Genomic DNA, 20,626 nt, shown 5'->3' with positions numbered 1-20,626 from the left:
TAAAATTGCCAACATTTTGAGCTTTTCTTTTAAAATTGCGGCTGTTTAGTAAAACTCCAACTTTTATCAGAACATTGCGCAAATGTTCAGTTTTTCTTGTAAAATTTTGACTTGCGTTGAGTAAAATGCCGACTTCTATTATAATACTGCCAAAATTCTAACTTTTTCTTGTGAAATTCCAACTCATATTTCACAACAAGATTTTTTATATTTGCATAGTATGTATATATTATTAATGTTGTAAATACTAATCTTTATATATCTAGAAAGGGTGGTCCTAAAGAGGTAGACATTTTTCGGAGATCTCAAGAAGGTAACAAATACAAGTGTGTGAGTGTGTGTGTGTGTGTGTGTGTGTGTGTGTGTGTGTGTGTGTGTGTGTGTGTGTGTGCGCGCGTTCATGAACGACAACAATCATCAGTGACATCAGAAATGCAACAATTTATTAAAGTCAGTTATGGAGTGACACATTTTCCAAGGGCACCATTAGAGTCTTTAAAGACGCGTTCAGGGTCGATGGGGAACGACAGTGACGCTGTAGAGAGAACGAGGTTGGGTGATGACGGGGATTAACGATGTCTTGCATATGGAAAGCAGCCAGCGCTGTGGCGTGCACGTACATCACGCCAACGTGGACTCACCATGCAAAGCGGTAGTCTTTTATTTTAGTCCCCAATGTTCATTAGCAACATGAATAATCAGGATTTAGGACAGGACAGGTGAGCAGGGACAGAAAAGTGACATTTCACAACAAACTCACTCGTTTGTCCGTCACTTGATGGCAGCACATGCACAAAATATCAATAAATTAAAAACATCAACAAAGAAAATCATGCACACAAGGACAGTTTACTCCCAAAATACTTCTCTTTAAATGCAACAATGCTTGTGTCTTACTATCTTGCCACAATGCTAACGTCAGATTGGTTCATCATCCTTCAGGGAAATAAACAAACATTGTGTCTCCTCCAATTTAAAGCTAATTTAGCTACGCCTCATTAGCTAAAAATGGTTAGCATGCTCATGTTAGCATGCGTTACGTATCAAATCGTGTGACTAAGGTGTACGGCTGCGAAATTAACTAAAAAGGTGTGACATTAGCTCAAAAGTTAGCATGCTAGAATATGCGAACCGTTCCAACATACCACTCATCCCGGACATTTAAGACAATGTTTCCCAGTTCCTTAAATTCCCGGATTACCCAGAAATTACCAAAAAATGCGTTAGCATGCTAGATTATGTGAACCGTTCCAACATACCACTCATCCTGGACGTTTAAACCATGTTTCCCAGTTCCTTAAATTCCCAGAAATTACCAAAAAATTAATTAGCATGCTAACGTTAGCATGCTAGATTATGCGATCCGTTCCATCATACCACTCATCCTGGACATTTAAGACAATATGTTTCCCAGTTCCTTAAATTCCCGGATTACCCGGAAATTACCAAAAAAAGCATTAGCATGCTAGATTATGCGAACCGTTCCAACATACCACTCATTCTGGACGTTTAAACCATGTTTCCCAATTCCTTAAATTCTCGGATTACCCGAAAATTACCAAAAAATGAGTTAGCATGCTAGATTATGCGAACCGTTCCAACATACCACTCATACCGGACATTTAAACTAATATGTTTCCAAGTTCCTTAAATTCCCGGATTACCCGGAAATTACCAAAAAATGTGTTAGCATGCTAACGTTAGCACGCTACATTATGCGAACCGTTCCAACATACCACTCATCCTTGACATTTAAGACAATGTTTCCCAGTTCCTTAAATTCCCGGATTACCCTGAAATTACCAAAAAATGCGTTAGCATGCTAGATTATGCGAACCGTTCCAACATACCACTCATCCTGGATGTTTAAACCATGTTTCCCAGTTCCTTAAATTCCCAGAATACCCGAAAATGACCAAAAAATGCGTTAGCATGCTAGATTATGCGAACCGTTCCAACATACCACTCATCCCGGATATTTAAACTAATATGTTTCCAGGTTCCTTAAATTCCCGGATTACCCGGAAATTACCAAAAAATGTGTTAGCATGCTAACGTTAGCACGCTAGATTATGCGAACCGTTCCAACATACCACTCATCCTGGACATTTAAGGCAATATGTTTCCCAGTTCCTTAAATTCCCGGATTACCCGGAAATTACCAAAACATTTTCCGCACTGAAAATAAACAGGCAATATACAAACTTCAGCATAACCCACATTTGTCAACTGTTAGCATTGTAATCTTAGAATGCTAACTAATTTCACACTCTTTATAATATAACTTGGTTACGTGACACATGCTAACTGTTAGAATGCTAACTTTTAGGGCCAATTTTACCGCCGTGCACGTCAAGAGTCATATAACTTGGTACGTGACACATGCTAACTGTTAGCATGCTAACTTTTTTAGTAATTTTCGCAGGCGTACGCACCTTAAAAGCAAGAATGAAAGAAAATAAAAACTGGTAACGCGAGGCAGTAAAAGCGTGAGTAAGAATGCTAACCAACCAACCAACAGACAACTTTCCAAACACACACCTTGCTTCAAAGACGTGCCCGCTACTCTCTGCAGTTGAGTAAATAGGCAGTCACTATGGAAGTGTTTACAGGAAGAAGATGGAAGATGTTCATGTTCACATCTTCAGCTCAGTGCTTTTCCATCAAGTACTCAGTACTCAGTATTTAGCAGGAAGCTGCAGGCAGTGTCACACAAGTGGCTCATTAAGTGGACACAACATTTACATCTTTGTAGAAAAACAAAACCCGTAGAAAAAAAGAAAGAAAAAGGTTTTGACATTTGACACGTTGTGAAATTTCGCCGTCGGCCGCTCGCCGAGTGTCTTGGCGAACAAACTACTTGTGAGCGCGCTGCTTGGCCAGACGCGACATGAAGCAGCACGTTACCGTGGCGATGATGACCACGCCCACTAACAAGGCAGCGCCCGCGCCCGCCACCAGAGGGATGAGGAGCAGGTCGCCAGCTGTGGCAAAGGAAACATTTATTATACTAACATTTATTATCATGTATATACAAAAATTTATTATAATGAATATATACAAACATTTATTATAATGTATATATAATATGTATTATAATGTATATATACTATTTATTATAATGTACACTACCGTTCAAAAGTTTGGGGTCACCCAAACAATTTTGTGGAATAGCCTTCATTTCCAAGAACAAGAATAGACTGTCGAGTTTCAGATGAAAGTTCTCTTTTTCTGGCCATTTTGAGCCCAAAATATATAATAACATTTATTATAATGTATATATAACATGTATTATAATATATACATACTATTTATTATAATGTATATATAATAACATTTATTATAACGTATATATAATATTTATTATAATGTATATATAATAACATTTATTATAATGTATACATAATAACATTTACTATAATGTATATATAATATTATAATGTCTATATAAAAACATGTATTATAATGTATATATACTATTTATTATAATGTATATAAATAACATTTATTATAATGTATATATATGTATTATAATGTATACATAATATGTATTATAATGTATATATAATAACATTTATTATCTATATATAATAAAATGTATCATAATCTATATATAATAAAATGTATTATAATGTATATATAATAAAATGTATTGTATATATAATAACATTTATTATAATGTATATATAATAACATTTATGTATATATAATATTTATAATATTGTATATATATAACATTTATTATAATGTATATATAATAACATTTATGTATATATATTTATTATAATGTAAATATAATAGCATTTATGTATATATAATATTTATTATAATGTGTATATATATATATATATATATATATATATATATATATATATATATAAAATACCATTTATTATAATGTATATATATAATAACATAATGTATGTTATAATGGATATATAATACCATTTATTCCGATTGTAGCTGAGATAGGCTCCAGCGTCCCCCGCGACCCCGAAGGGAATAAGCGGTAGAAAATGGATGGATGGATAATGTATATATAATAACATTCATTATAATGTATATATAATACCATTATGATGTATATATAATAACATTTATTATAATGTATATACCGTAATTTCCGGACTATAAGGCGCTACTTTTTCCCCTCGTTCTGGTCCCTGCGGCTTATACAAGGGTGCGGCTTATATACGGCCTGTTCTTCTCCGACACCGACAAAGAGGATTTCGGTGGTTTTAGTACGCAGGAGGAAGACGATGACACAATGATTAAAGACTAACGTAGGCTGGTTATTTTGATAACGTACAGGTGAGCACTTTGTATTACTTTGCACCGTTGTATTATTTGTACTCTGCATGAATGCTGTTCGCCATGTCAAAGATGTGAAAGTTTGATTGAATGATTGAAAGATTTATTGTTAATAAATGGGACGCTTTGCGTTCCCAAACAGTCATCTCTGTCCCGACAATCCCCTCCGTGGTAGCAGGAACCCCTATATACTACGGTAATTACACATCAAAACCCTGCGGCTTATAGTCGGGTGCGGCTTATATATGGAGCAATCTGTATTTTCCCCTAAGTTTAGCTGGTGCGGCTTATAGTCAGGTGCGGCTTATAGTCCGGAAATTACGGTATATATATATTATAATGTATATATAATAAAATTGATTATAATGTATATTTAATAACATTTATTATAATGTATATATAATATTTATTATAATGAATATATAATAAAATTGATTATAATGTATATATAATAACATTTATTATAATGTATATATAATATTTATTATAATGTATATATATTTAATTTTCCTGAGGGAACTCTCCTGAAGGAATCAATAAAGTACTATCTATCAAATAACATTATAATGTAAATATAATAACATTTATTATAAAGTATACATAATAACATTTATTATAATGTATATAAAATAACATTTATTATAATGTATATAAAATAATAATATAATGTACGTATAATAACATTTATCATACTGTATGTATAATAACATATTTATTACCATGTCACATTAGGAGTTTCCTCATTTGTTTATCATTTCAATGAATTGATCTTCATCAAATACAAATTCTTCTAAAAACTGACATGTAATTATTTAAAAAATTTTAACAAATATTTTTGGACAGTTTCACTTCATGTTATTTAAAAGGTGAGAACATTTCATCACCTGCTCTAAACAACAGCAGAATTTTTAGGAATCTACTGTAAAAAGGCCAGTCCAAGATCCTCTATATGAAAAGAGTGCTTTGCTGTTTATATTTATCTACTCCAAAAAGGCCAGTCCAAGATCCTATATGACAGCTTTCTCTGCTGTTTTTAGGTATCTACTCCAAAAAAGCCAGTTCAAGACCCTCTATATGACAAGAGTGCTTTACTGTTTGTATTAATCTACTCCAAAAAGGCCAGTCAAAGATCCCCTTCATGACAAGAGTGCTTTGCTGTTTATATTTATCAACTCCAAAAAGGCCAGTCCAAGATCCTATATGACAGCCTTCTCTGCTGTTTTTAGGTATCTACTCCAAAAAAGCCAGTTCAAGACCCTCTATATGACAAGATTGCTTTGCTGTTTTTATTTATCTACTCCAAAAAGGCCAGTCTAATATCCTTTATGACATGTTCACTCTGCTGTTTTTAGGTATCTACTCCAAAAAGGCCAGTCCAAGACCCTCTATATGACAAGAGTACTTTGCTGTTTATTCGTCTACTCAAAAAAGGCCAGTCCAAGATCCTATATGACAAAAGCCCTTTGCTGTTTTTAGGTAACTACCCCAAAAAGGCCAGTCCAAGACCCGCTATATGACAAGAGTGTTTTGCTGTTTATATCTATCTACTTCAAAAAGGCCAGTAAAGATCCCAGTATGAAAATAGTGCTTTGCTGTTTATATTTATCTACTCCAAAAAGGCCAGTCCAAGATCACCCTATATGACAAGAGTGCTTTGCTTGGCCAGTCAAAGATTCCCTATATGACAAAGGTGATTTGCTGTTTATTTTTATCTCCTCCAAAACGGCCAGTCCAAGATCCTATATGACAGCCTTACTCTGCTGTTTTTAGGTATCTACTCCAAAAAAGCCAGTTCAAGACCCTCTATGACAACTTTGCTGTTTATTCGTACACTCCAAAAAGGCCAGTGAAAGATCTTATGACAATAGCGCTTTGCTGTTTTTAGGTATCTACCCCAAAAAGGCCAGTCCAAGACCCGCTATATGACGAGAGTGCTTCCCTGTTTATATCTATCTACTTCAAAAAGGCCAGTAAAGATCCCAGTATGAAAATAGCGCTTTGCTGTTTATATTTATCTACTCAAAAAAGGCCAGTCCAAGATCACCCTATATGACAAGAGTGCTTTGCTTGGCCAGTCAAAGATTCCCTATATGACAAGAGGGATTTGCTGTTTATTTTTATCTCCTCCAAAACGGCCAGTCCAAGATCCTATAGGACAGCCTTACTCTGCTGTTTTAGGTATCTACTCCAAAAAAGCCAGTTCAAAACCCTCTATGACAACTTTGCTGTTTATTCGTACACTCCAAAAAGGCCAGTGAAGGATCTTATATGACAAAAGCGCTTTGCTGTTTTTAGGTATCTACCCCAAAAAGGCCAGTCCAAGACCCGCCATATGACGAGAGTGCTTTCCTGTTTATATCTATCTACTTCAAAAAGGTCAGTAAAGATCCCTGTATGAAAATAGTGCTTTGCTATTTTTATTTATCTACTCCAAAAAGGCCAGTCCAAGATCACCCTATATGACAAGAGTGCTTTGCTTGGCCAGTCAAAGATCCCCTATATGACAAGAGTGCTTTGCTGTTTATATTTATCTACTCCTAAAAGGCCAAAGATCAACTATATGACACGAGTGCTTTGCTTGGCCAGTCAAAGATTCCCTATATGATAAGAGTGTGTTGCTGTTTATATTTATCTACTCCAAAAAGGCCAAACCAAGATCCTATATGACAGCCTTACTCTGCTGTTTTTAGGTATCTACTCCAAAAAAGCCAGTTCAAGACCCTCTATATGACAAGAGTGCTTTGCTGTTTTTATTTATGTACTCCAAAAAGGCCAGTCAAAGATTCCCTGTATGAAAATAGTGCTTTGCTATTTTTTATTTATCTACTCCAAAAAGGCCAGTCAAAGATCCCCTGTATGAAAATAGTGCTTTGCTATTTTTTATTTATCTACTCCAAAAAGGCCAGTCAAAGATCACCTATATGACAAGAGTGCTTTGCTGTTTATAATTATCTACTCCAAAAAGGCCAGTCCAAGATCCTATATATGACAAGAGTGCTTTGCTGTTTTTATTTATCTACTCCAAAAAGGCCAGTCAAAGATCCCCTGTATGAAAATAGTGCTTTGCTATTTTTATTTATCTACCCCAAAAAGGCCAGTCAAAGATCACCTATATGACAAGAGTGCTTTGCTGTTTATAATTATCTACTCCAAAAAGGCCAGTCCAAGATCCTATATATGACAAGAGTGCTTTGCTGTTTTTATTTAACTACTCCAAAAAGGCCAGTCAAAGATCCCCTGTATGAAAATAGTGCTTTGCTATTTTTATTTATCTACTCCAAAAAGGCCAGACAAAGATCCCCTATATAACAAGAGCACTGTGCTGTTTTTGGGAAGCAGCTGATGTAGTTACCTCGAGAATACAAGTAGACGGTGACGGTGTTGGACTCCGCCTTGGCGCCGGTGTTGTACCACCCTCCATGGGGGTCTTGGCTCCAGGCCTCGGCGTGGCAGGCGTACAGACCCTGGTCTTGATCGGTGGCGGTGTGGATCCTCAGACGGTATTGGCCAGCAGACAAGCGGTCCACGCTGACCTCGCTGCTGCCATTGTAGATGCTGACCACGCCGTCATACATGAGGGCGGCCACCATTTCAGGGATCACCTCGGCGGCCGCGGCTTCCGTCGGCCCGTCGTCGCCCGTCTTGATCTCCGGGACGGGCCGTCGCAGCCACCGCACCTGAGCTTGGGCGGGGCCTGTGGTCGTCACGGTGACGTTGCAGATGAGGGTGACGGTGCTGCCTCGTTTGAGCAGCGGGCCTCGGGGCAGCTGAGCCACGGCGGCCACCAGAACGTCTAAAGGAAGATGTAGTTCACACGCGTGCTGAGTTTGTGGGGTGAAGAAGAACTACTTACCTTTGCTCTTCAGATTGACGGTGACGCCCTCTGACCGCTGACTGATGGTGGCGGCGGAAGACGCAGCGGGCATCCTTCTTCCTGCGTACACACTCACCACGCACGTGTACTCGCCCGAGTCCGAGGGACGGGCGGAGAACAACTTGAGGGAATATTTCCCCTCAGACACTTTCTCCAGCGAGCCTCCGCTGGATCGGCTCAGGTCGTCGCCCCAACTGACCACACCCTCTGGGCTCATACGGCACACCTCCACCTTCAAAACAACACACACTGTCACTAATGCTGTTTTAAATAGTGTTTCTACAACTTACTTATACTAATACTGTTACTACTTTTACTACTACAACAGTTACTAATACTGTTATTAATAGTGTGTCTACCACTGTTACTCATACTAATACTGTTACTACTACAACTGTTACTAATACTATTACTACTACTGTCGCCCCAACTGACCACGCCCTCTGGGCTCATACAGCACACCTCCACCTTCAAAACAACACACACTGTCACTAATACTGTTACTAATAGTTACTCATACTAATACTACTTTTACTACTACTACAACTGTCACTAATACTATTACTACTACTGTTGGCCCAACTGACCACACCCTCTGGGCTCATACGGCACACCTCCACCTTCAAAACAACACACACTGTCACTAATACTGTTACTAATAGTTACTCATACTAATACTACTTTTACTACTACTACAACTGTCACTAATACTATTACTACTACTGTCGCCCCAACTGACCACGCCCTCTGGGCTCATACGGCACACTTCCACCTTCAAAACAACACACGCTGTCACTAATACAGTTATTAATAATGTTTCTACTACTGTTACATATACTAATACTGTTACTATTTTTAATACTACTACAACTGTTACTAATACTGTCGCTGTTACTAATACTGTCACTGTTACTAATACTGCTTTTAATAGTGTTTCTACTACTGTTATTCAAACTAATACCGTTACTACTTTTACTACTACTACAACTGTCACTAATACTATTACTACTACTGTCACTAATACTATTACTACTACTGTCACTAATACTATTACTACTACTGTCGCCTCAACTGACCACGCCCTCTGGGCTCATACGGCACACCTCCACCTTCAAAACAACACACACTGTCACTAATGCTGTTATTAACGTTACTCATACTAATACTGTTACTACTACTACAACTGTCACTAATACTATTACTACTACTGTCACTAATACTATTACTACTACTGTCGCCCCAACTGACCACACCCTCTGGGCTCATACGGCACACCTCCACCTTCAAAACAACACACACTGTCACTAATGCTGTTTTAAATAGTGTTTCTACAACTTACTTATACTAATACTGTTACTACTTTTACTACTACTACTACAACGGTTACTAATACTGTCACTGTTACTAATACTGTTATTAATAGTGTGTCTACTACTGTTACTCATACTAATACTGTTACTACTACAACTGTTACTAATACTATTACTACTACTGTCGCCCCAACTGACCACGCCCTCTGGGCTCATACGGCACACCTCCACCTTCAAAACAACACACACTGTCACTAATACTGTTACTAATAGTTACTCATACTAATACTATGTTTACTACTACTACAACTGTCACTAATACTATTACTACTACTGTCGCCCCAACTGACCACACCCTCTGGGCTCATACGGCACACCTCCACCTTCAAAACAACACACACTGTCACTAATGCTGTTTTAAATAGTGTTTCTACAACTTACTTATACTAATACTGTTACTACTTTTACTACTACAAGTTACTAATACTGTTATTAATAGTGTGTCTACCACTGTTACTCATACTAATACTGTTACTACTACAACTGTTACTAATACTATTACTACTACTGTCGCCCCAACTGACCACGCCCTCTGGGCTCATACGGCACACCTCCACCTTCAAAACAACACACACTGTCACTAATACAGTTACTAATAGTTACTCATACTAATACTACTTTTACTACTACTACAACTGTCACTAATACTATTACTACTACTGTCGCCCCAACTGACCACGCCCTCTGGGCTCATACGGCACACCTCCACCTTCAAAACAACACACACTGTCACTAATACAGTTATTAATAATGTTTCTACTACTGTTACATATACTAATACTGTTACTATTTTTAATACTACTACAACTGTTACTAATACTGTCACTGTTACTAATACTGCTTTTAATAGTGTTTCTACTACTGTTATTCAAACTAATACCGTTACTACTTTTACTACTACTACAACTGTCACTAATACTATAACTACTACTGTCACTAATACTATTACTACTACTGTCGCCTCAACTGACCACGCCCTCTGGGCTCATACGGCACACCTCCACCTTCAAAACAACACACACTGTCACTAATGCTGTTATTAACGTTACTCATACTAATACTGTTACTACTACTACAACTGTCACTAATACTATTACTACTACTGTCACTAATACTATTACTACTACTGTCGCCCCAACTGACCACGCCCTCCTGGCTCATACGGCACACCTCCACCTTCAAAACAACACACACTGTCACTAATGCTGTTATTAACGTTACTCATACTAATACTGTTACTACTACTACAACTGTCACTAATACTATTACTACTACTGTCACTAATACTATTACTACTACTGTCGCCCCAACTGACCACGCCCTCCTGGCTCATACGGCACACCTCCACCTTCAAAACAACACACACAGTCACTAATGCTGCTTTAAATAGTGTTTCTACAACTTATTTATACTACCGTAATTTCCGGACTATAAGCCGCTACTTTTTCCCCTCGTTCTGGTCCCTGCGGCTTATACAAGGGTGCGGCTTATTTACAGCCTGTTCTTCTCAGACACAGACGAAGAGGATTTCGGTGGTTTTAGTACGCAGGAGGAAGACGATGACACAATGATTAAAGACTGACTTTTCATATACCGGTAGGCTGGTTATTTTGATAACGTACAGGCGAGCACTTTGTATTACTTTGCAGCGTTGTATTATTTGTACTCTGCACGAATGCTGTTCGCCATGTCAAAGATGTGAAAGTTTGATTGAATGATTGAAAGATTTATAGTTAATAAATGGGACGCTTTGCGTTCCCAAACAGTCATCTCTGTCCCGACAATCCCCTCCGTGGTAGCAGGAACCCCTATATACTACGGTAATTACACATCAAAACCCTGCGGCTTATAGTCGGGTGCGGCTTATATATGGAGCAATCTGTCTTTTCCCCTAAATTTAGCTGGTGCGGCTTATAGTCAGGTGCGGCTTATAGTCCGGAAATTACGGTAATACTGTTACTACTTTTACTACTACTACTACAACGGTTACTAATACTGTCACTGTTACTAATACTGTTATTAATAGTGTGTCTACTACTGTTACTCATACTAATACTGTTACTACTACAACTGTTACTAATACTATTACTACTACTGTTGGCCCAACTAATCACGCCCTCTGGGCTCATACGGCACACCTCCACCTTCAAAACAACACACACTGTCACTAATACTGTTACTAATAGTTACTCATACTAATACTACTTTTACTACTACTACAACTGTCACTAATACTATTACTACTACTGTCGCCCCAACTGACCACGCCCTCTGGGCTCATACGGCACACCTCCACCTTCAAAACAACACATGCTGTCACTAATACAGTTATTAATAATGTTTCTACTACTGTTACATATACTAATACTGTTACTATTTTTAATACTACTACAACTGTTACTAATACTGTCACTGTTACTAATAGTGCTTTTAATAGTGTTTCTACTACTGTTATTCAAACTAATACCGTTACTACTTTTACTACTACTACAACTGTCACTAATACTATTACTACTACTGTCACTAATACTATTACTACTACTGTCGCCTCAACTGACCACGCCCTCTGGGCTCATACGGCACACCTCCACCTTCAAAACAACACACACTGTCACTAATGCTGTTATTAACGTTACTCATACTAATACTGTTACTACTACTACAACTGTCACTAATACTATTACTACTACTGTCACTAATACTATTACTACTACTGTCGCCCCAACTGACCACGCCCTCCTGGCTCATACGGCACACCTCCACCTTCAAAACAACACACACTGTCACTAATGCTGTTTTAAATAGTGTTTCTACAACTTACTTATACTAATACTGTTACTACTTTTACTACTACTACTACAACGGTTACTAATACTGTCACTGTTACTAATACTGTTATTAATAGTGTGTCTACTACTGTTACTCATACTAATACTGTTACTACTACAACTGTTACTAATACTATTACTACTACTGTTGGCCCAACTAATCACGCCCTCTGGGCTCATACGGCACACCTCCACCTTCAAAACAACACACACTGTCACTAATACTGTTACTGTTACTAATAGTTACTCATACTAATACTACTTTTACTACTACTACAACTGTCACTAATACTATTACTACTACTGTCGCCCCAACTGACGACGCCCTCTGGGCTCATACGGCACACCTCCACCTTCAAAACAACACACATTCACTAATACTGTTATTAATAGTGTTTCTACTACTGTTACTCATACTAATACTGTTACTACTTTTACTACTACCGTATTTTCCGCACTATAAGACGCACATAAAAACCTCCAATTTTGTCAAAAGCTGACAGTGCGCCTTATAATCCGGTGCGCCTTATATATGGACCAATATTGAGCCTCCAACAGGTAAAAGTTTCAATCAATCAATCAACTACGGTAAGCAGCCGCCCCCGTAGAAGAAGAAGCACGCGGTGCATGCTGGGATATATGACTGCGCGAGGCGTGCCGTTTTGATTTCCATTTGTTTGTTTATGTAAAGACCCCAAAATGTCTCCTATTAAGAGACACGCTTACGACGCAGAGTTTAAAGGCCTACTGAAAGCCACTACTACCGACCACGCAGTCTGATAGTTTATATATCAATGATGAAATCTTAACATTGCAACACATGCCAATACGGCCGGGTTAACTTATAAAGTGCAATTTTAAATTTCCCGCCACACTTCCGGTTGAAAAAGCCTTCGAAGGATGATGTATGCGCGTGACGTAGCCCGAGGAACAGAGGTATGCCTTCTCCATTGAATACAATACAAAAAAGCTCTGTTTTCATTTCATAATTCCACAGTATTCTGGACATCTGTGTTGGTGAATCTTTTGCAATTTGTTTAATGAACAATGGAGGCTGCAAAGAAGAACGTTGTAGGTGGCTGTAGCAACACAAGGACCACTTACTCGGATAGCAGATGCCTAGCCGATGCTAGCAGACGCCTAGCCGATGCTAGCAGACCCACCGCACGGATGATCTGGTGAAGTCCTTCGTCGCGCCGTCAATCGCTGGAACGCAGGTGAACACGGGTGTTGCTGAGCAAAGCAGATGAGGGCTGGCTGGCGTAGGTGGAGCGCTAATGTTTTTATCATAGCTCTGTGAGCTCCGGTTGCTAAGTTAGCCTTAGCGTCGTTAGCAACAGCATTGTTAAGCTTTGCCAGGCTGAGATCTATTAACCGTGTAGTTACATGTCCATGGTTTAATAGTATTGTCGATATTCTGTCTATCCTTCCAGTCAGGGATTTATTTATTTTGTTTCTATCTGCATTTGAGACAGATGCTATCACGTTAGCTCATGCTAAAGATGCTAAAGAGCTTCGCCGATGTATTGTCGTGGAAATAAAAGTCACTGTGAATGTCCATTTCGCGTTCTCGACTCTCATTTTCAAGAGGATATATTATCCGAGGAGGTTTAAAATACAAATTCGTGATCCACAATAGAAAAAGGAGAGAGTGTAGAATCCAATGAGCCATCTTGTACCTAAATTACGGTCAGAGCGGAAAAAAATATGTATTTCACTGCATTCTAGTCCGTCACTCTAACGTTCCTCGTCCACGAATCTTTCATCCTCACTCAAATTAATGGGGTAATCATCACTTTCACGGTCCGAATAGCTCTAGCTGTGTTAAAAACAATAGGAAAATATGAGGGAGTGAACAACTGACAACGTCACGCTACTTCCGGTAGGGGCAAGGTTTTTTTTTAATCAGAGACCAAAAGTTGCGAACTTTATCGACGTTGTTCTATACTAAATCCTTTCAGCAAAAATATGGCACTATCGCAAAATGATCAAGTATGACACATAGAATGGATCTGCTATCCCCGTTTAAATAAAAAAAAATCATTTCAGTAGGCCTTTAAACTTAAGACGATCAGTCACGCATAGGGATAATGTTTGATAGGAAATTATCGAGTTCTAGCCTATTATCGAATCCTATTATCGAATCCTCTTATCGAACCGATTCCTTATCGATTCTCTTATCGAGTCCAGATAGGTTGTTGTACATGGAAAAAAACACACAATATTTGGTTTAACAAAAGCTCACTTTTATTATATAAGAAAAAAATAAAATCTAATAAATAAATAAATATTGACTGTTACCCCCCTAAAAAAATAAAATAAATAAATATTGACTGTTGTTACCCAAAGTATGTATAAATAATAATATAATGTTAAATAAAATCAGTCCCTTGGGCACAAAACTTAAAATAATACAGCTCTCCAAAAAGTGCACTACTGCTGCTATTTGACATAACTGTTTGTTATGATGCTTTGACATTTTTGCACTTAATTTTTTTATTGAAAGAAAATTCTATGAAGAGAAAAGTTGTTTGCAAATGTGGTTACAATGCTAAAAAATTAAAAGTTAAAGCTAAAAAAAGAAATACACTTTATTGAGTTAACATTATTTTTTTATAGGGTAGATAGATAAATGTGATGTTATGTTATGAGCTAGGGCAGAGGTCGGCAACCCGCGGCTCCGGAGCCGCATGCGGCTCTTTGACCACTCTGATGCGGCTCAGCTGCATACTTGCCGACCCCCCCGATTTTCCCAGGAGACTTATGGATCTCAGTGTCTCTCATAGATAACTCCCCGGGAAAATATAATCCTATTTACACTCTAATTACTAAATAAAGGGCGTGCCCTAATAGCACTGCAGTAATTGTCCTCTATAGCATTTACAAACAGCGTGCCAGTCTGGCCACATGTTGCATGTTGTTATTACTTGCACACATAGGAGACAGCAAAGCATACTTACTCATCAGCCACACAGCTTACACTGACGGTAGCCGTATCAAACAACTTTAACATTGTTACGTTACAAATATGCGCCACACTGTGAACCCACACCAAAAAAGAATGAAAAACACATTTCTGGAGAACATCCCACCGTAACACAACATAAACACAACACAACCATTACCCAGAATCCCATGCAGCCCTAACTCTTCCGGTCTACATTATACACCCCCGCTACCACCAAATCCCCCCACACATCAACCCCCCCCCACCCCCCCTCCGTGCGTTGGTTGAGCGGAAGAGTTAGGGCTGCATGGGATTCTGGGTATTGGTACCGTCAGTGTAAGATGTGTGGCTGCTGACGTAGTACGCCTTGCTGTCACTTACGTGAGCAAGCTGAAACTGCATTCTACATGTGGTCAAGCAGGTGCACTGTTAGGGCAGACTGTAGAGGGCGCCAAATGCAGTGTCATCACGATCTGATATTCGGGAGTCTCCCGGGAAAAATGAGAGGGTTGGCAAGTATGACGCTTGATAGCGTCATTCAGTACTCGCGGGCTGCACTAACATCAAATTTCCACATTAAAGTGCGTGCCGGTGCGTGTGTCGGAGACCCCTGGTTAACATAGCACAAAGCATTTAAACTTTGTATGCGGTGATTTTCATTTTAAAAATTTTTTTGTGGCTCCCATTACTTTCTTTAATTTGTGAAACTTGCCAAAATGGCTCTTTGAGTGGTAAAGGTTGCCGACCCCTGAGCTAGGGAATATTACAACTACACTACCCAGCATGCAACGGGAGTGACGAGCATGCGCGGTAGCCCCGAAAAGTGTTGTTGCATGTCGTCACCCGGCAGCTAAGAATGAGGTTATGAGCACGCTGTGAAAGTAAACGTCAAGAACTCAGCCAACACGCCTCGTCTGCATTATTTATAATTAGACAGACAACACATATACAGTGTGATTTCGTTTTGTTTACAAGGAAAGAAAAACAAAAGTTAAAAAAGGGACATGTGTTGTATATATATGTATGTGCTGCGGTTGCTTTAAGAACGTTGCGACAGCTTTTTCAGGTCCATTTTTTTCCTGTTTTCCCTATCTGCGCCTAATGACTGAGCTACGTGACGTCATTTCTTGTGATGTCTCAAGGGGCATTTCTGGTCGGGACGGGATTCGTTCCCAGCGATTCGAATAAAGAACCAACTCTTTTTCTTTACTATAGTGGTCTCGATAACGGGTACCGGTTCTCAAAAAGGAATTCGAGTCCGAGGACTCGGTTCTTTTCTTATCGAACAACCGGGAAAAACGGTTTCGAGTATCATCCCTAGTCACGCAGTAGAACACGGGAATAGAGCAGCAGCGACACTGACTCGATTAATGACGACTTCGACGAGACGGATGCCGTATTTGCCCAACTGTTTAATTCGGACACTGAAGAAGAAGAATTTGAGGGATTCGTGGATGAGGAATAACTTCATAAAGTGAGCTTTACATGTTTATTTTGTGTGTTGTGTTGTGTGACATTAACGTTTGAGCAACGTTGAGTTATAGGTATATTGTTATTGCTCTGCACTATTTTGAGTGTTACTATATTGTGATTGCACTAACGTTTGATTTACCGTAACAGTATCACTGTTTTTTACGTGTTTATTGAATCAGGGAAAAGTTCCCCTCCACTATGTGATATAAATGTTGCACTACTGTTATACCTTGCTGTTGTTAAAAGATAAACAAAACACCACGTCACTGACTTTACCTCGGGGAAAATAATAAAACAGCTGTTTATTCATTTTGGGAGTGAACGGAGTTGTCAGAACGCTGGTTTGTAATCTGTTAATAAAGTTTGACTGACCTATCTGACTGTTTTGTTGACATTACCTTAAGCGCAGCTCCATCTAATGGATGCATAGGTGCGCCTTATAATCCGGTGCGCCTTATATATGAACAAAGTTTTGAAATATGCCATTCATTGAAGGTGCGCCTTATAATCCGGTGCGCCTTATAGTGCGGAAAATAGGGTACTACAACGGTTACTAATACTGTCACTGTTACTAATGCTGGCATGAATAGTGTGACTACTACTGTTCGTACTACTACTGTTACTAAGAATGTCACTACTACTACAACGTTACTAATACTATTACTATTACTACTACTACTACAACTGTTACTTATACTGTCACCATTACTAACCGCACCCTCTGGGTTCACACGGCACACCTCATTACAACACGCACTGTCACTAATATTATTATTAGTGTTTCTACTACTGTTACTTATACTAATACTGTTACTACTTTTACTACTACTACAACGGTTACTATAACTGTCAGTGTTACTAATGCTGGCACAAATAGTGTGACTACTACTGTTACTAAAAATGTCACTACTACTACTACGTTACTAATACTATTACTACTACTACTACTACTACTACAACTGTTACTAATATTGTTACTACTACTGTCACCATTACTAACCGCACCCTCTGGGCTCATACGGCACACCTCATAACAACACGCACTGTCACTAATATTATTATTAGTGTTTCTACTACTGTTACTTATACTAATACTGTTACTACTTTTACTACTACTACAACGGTTACTATAACTGTCAGTGTTACTAATGCTGGCACAAATAGTGTGACTACTACTGTTACTAAAAATGTCACTACTACTACTACGTTACTAATACTATTACTACTACTACTACTACTCATACTTGCCAACCTTGAGACCTCCAATATCGGGAGGTGGGGGGTAGGGGGTGGGGGGGGGGCTTGGTCGGGGTTGGGGGCGGCGTGGTTATTTACAGCTAGAATTCACCAACTCGAGTATTTCATATATATATATATATATATATATATATATATATATATATATATATATATTTATTTATTTTATTTACATAAAAGAAATACTTGAATTTCAGTGTTCCGGTGGCTAACCATTAGATGGCAGTATTGTCCTGTTTAACTTCTCCGTTCATGAATGAGTATATCATTTCGGCCACCGTGTTCAATGGAGAAGTCTGTTCTACATATTTACAGGCAACATACACCTTCCCCTTCGAACTGACCTGGATGAACTGAAATTCTTGTTTCCATTCGTTTGAATTCGTTAGGCAAGCTGTTTATATTGCGTGAGAACAGGCTGTCCCCCACTCAGTCTCAGGTCCGCAATGAGCTGGAGGGGGCGTGGCCTCCAGCTCCGGCTGAATACCGGGAGTTTGTCGGGAGAAAATCTCTGCCGGGAGGTTGTCGGGAGAGGCGCTGAATACCGGGATTCTCCCGCTAAAAACGGGAGGGTTGGCAAGTATGCTACTACTCCTACAACTGTTACTAATATTGTTACTACTACTGTCACCATTACTAACCGCACCCTCTGGGCTCATACGGCACACCTCATAACAACACGCACTGTCACTAATATTATTATTAGTGTTTCTACTACTATTACTCATACTAATACTGTTACTACTACTACAAATGTTACTAATACTATTACTACTACTGTTGGCCCAACTAATCACACTCTCTGTGGGCTCATACGGCACGCCTCTGCCTTCAAAACAACACACAGTTACTGTTACTAATAGCGTTACTACTACTTTTACTTATACTGTTACTACTACTACTATTACTACAGTTACTAATCCTTTTACTACTACTGTCGCCCCAACTATTTACACCCTCTGGGCTCATTTGGCACACCTCCCCTTAAAAAAACCACGCACACGTCTTGTCAACGTTACTATTCCTACTATTGTTACTACTACTACTACTACTATTCCTACTACTGTTACTAATACTACTAATGTTGCCCCAACTAACCACACCTTTGGGCTAAAACGGGACACCTACGACTACAGTACATTACATACGTCTTGCCAACGTTACTACTACTATTACTGTTATTACAACTAATACTGTTACTACTACTGTTATTACTACTACTACTGTTACTACTAATACTACTGTCACTACTAATACTGTTACTAATACTACCAATACTATTCCTACTACTGTTACTACTACTACTACTACTACTGTTACTACTTCTGCTAATACTACTACTACCACTGATACCAATACTGTTACTACTAATACCAATACTTCTACTATTACTGTTACTACTATTACTACTACCCACTGTTGCTACTACTACTACTACCACCAATACTGCTACTAATACTGTCACTACTTCTACGGTTATTGTTACTACTGGTACTACTACTCCTGCTAATACTACGACTACGGCTAATGGTACTACTACATATACCTATACTGCTACTACTACTGTTACTACTACTACTAATACTGCTACTATTTAATACTACCACTACTGCTAATGATCACTGCTGATGCTACTACTACCTCTAATACCACTACTACTATTGTTACTAATACTACTCATACAACTACTTCTACTGTTATTACTACTGCTAATACTGCTACTTATGTTACTAATATTACTACTATTGATACCAATACCGATACTACTACTGTTACTACGACTGCTACTTGTTTTGGTGCTTCACTTACTGTAGACTTTTCAAACCAAACTGACCTCCACACCCGCATTGCTGGTCTTCATCCACTGAACCAGCATGCCAGAGTTGCCGTCAGAAGGCAGCCCGTTGATCTGGCAGCTCAGCAGCACAGGTGAGCCCACTTGCAGGGTCACCTGGCCATTGGGGGATGACTCCACACTCATAGACTGAGCTGCAGGGAGAGAAAGTGTCAAGTCAGCACATTTTGTGACTATTTGATGTTTCGGTCATCTCCTGACAATTTGACAATACGTCAACACTTTCAACAGGGACTGAATAGAAACCTTTTTTAAAATAGTTGTGTATTTATCGTCATGAAAATACTGAAAAACTACTTTTATTAGACTAAATATGACTTGCATATTTACAAAAAATAAAATGTATATATAGTCATGAAAATACTGAAAAACTTTCAGACTAAATGACTTCCATTATTTAAAAAAAATAAATATATATATATATATATATATATATATATATATATATATATATATATATATATATATATATATATATATATATATATATATATATATATATAATGTGGCTGATTAAAATATTTAATTGCGATTAATCACATTTTGTTCATAGTTAATCAAAATTAATCATGATTAATCGCAGAAAGATAAAGTGTTTTGTCATTAATAAGTGTACCCTAGACAGATATTTTTCAAGTTTTTAATACCATGACTGGACAATGAATTTGCTTTAATGAAAATTAAAGCAAATTTTCATTAAAATTTTGCAAA

At 38.3% G+C, this 20,626-nt stretch overlaps 1 protein-coding gene across 3 annotated transcripts in view; it reads right to left on the bottom strand.

Moving 5' to 3' along the window:
* Positions 1–422: 422 nt before the first annotated feature.
* The window catches only part of igsf8 (immunoglobulin superfamily, member 8), a 69,908-nt gene continuing 49,704 nt past the window's right edge, over positions 423–20,626 (bottom strand). For all 3 annotated transcript variants that reach the window (XM_062037665.1, XM_062037666.1, XM_062037667.1), the window contains 4 exons: positions 19,895–20,049; positions 8,165–8,417; positions 7,664–8,104; positions 423–2,984 (listed from right to left, as the gene is read on the bottom strand). In XM_062037665.1, the coding sequence (XP_061893649.1) occupies positions 2,857–2,984; positions 7,664–8,104; positions 8,165–8,417; positions 19,895–20,049 (977 nt within the window). In that variant the 3' untranslated portion in view covers positions 423–2,856. The remainder of the gene's footprint in view (positions 2,985–7,663; positions 8,105–8,164; positions 8,418–19,894; positions 20,050–20,626) is intronic.

The sequence above is a fragment of the Entelurus aequoreus genome, linkage group LG26 (genome assembly GCF_033978785.1).
Source record: "Entelurus aequoreus isolate RoL-2023_Sb linkage group LG26, RoL_Eaeq_v1.1, whole genome shotgun sequence".
NCBI classification, from domain to species: domain Eukaryota; kingdom Metazoa; phylum Chordata; class Actinopteri; order Syngnathiformes; family Syngnathidae; genus Entelurus; species Entelurus aequoreus.
The sequence above is the reverse complement of the archived record's forward strand: the minus strand, read 5'-3'. Positions and strand labels throughout refer to the sequence as shown.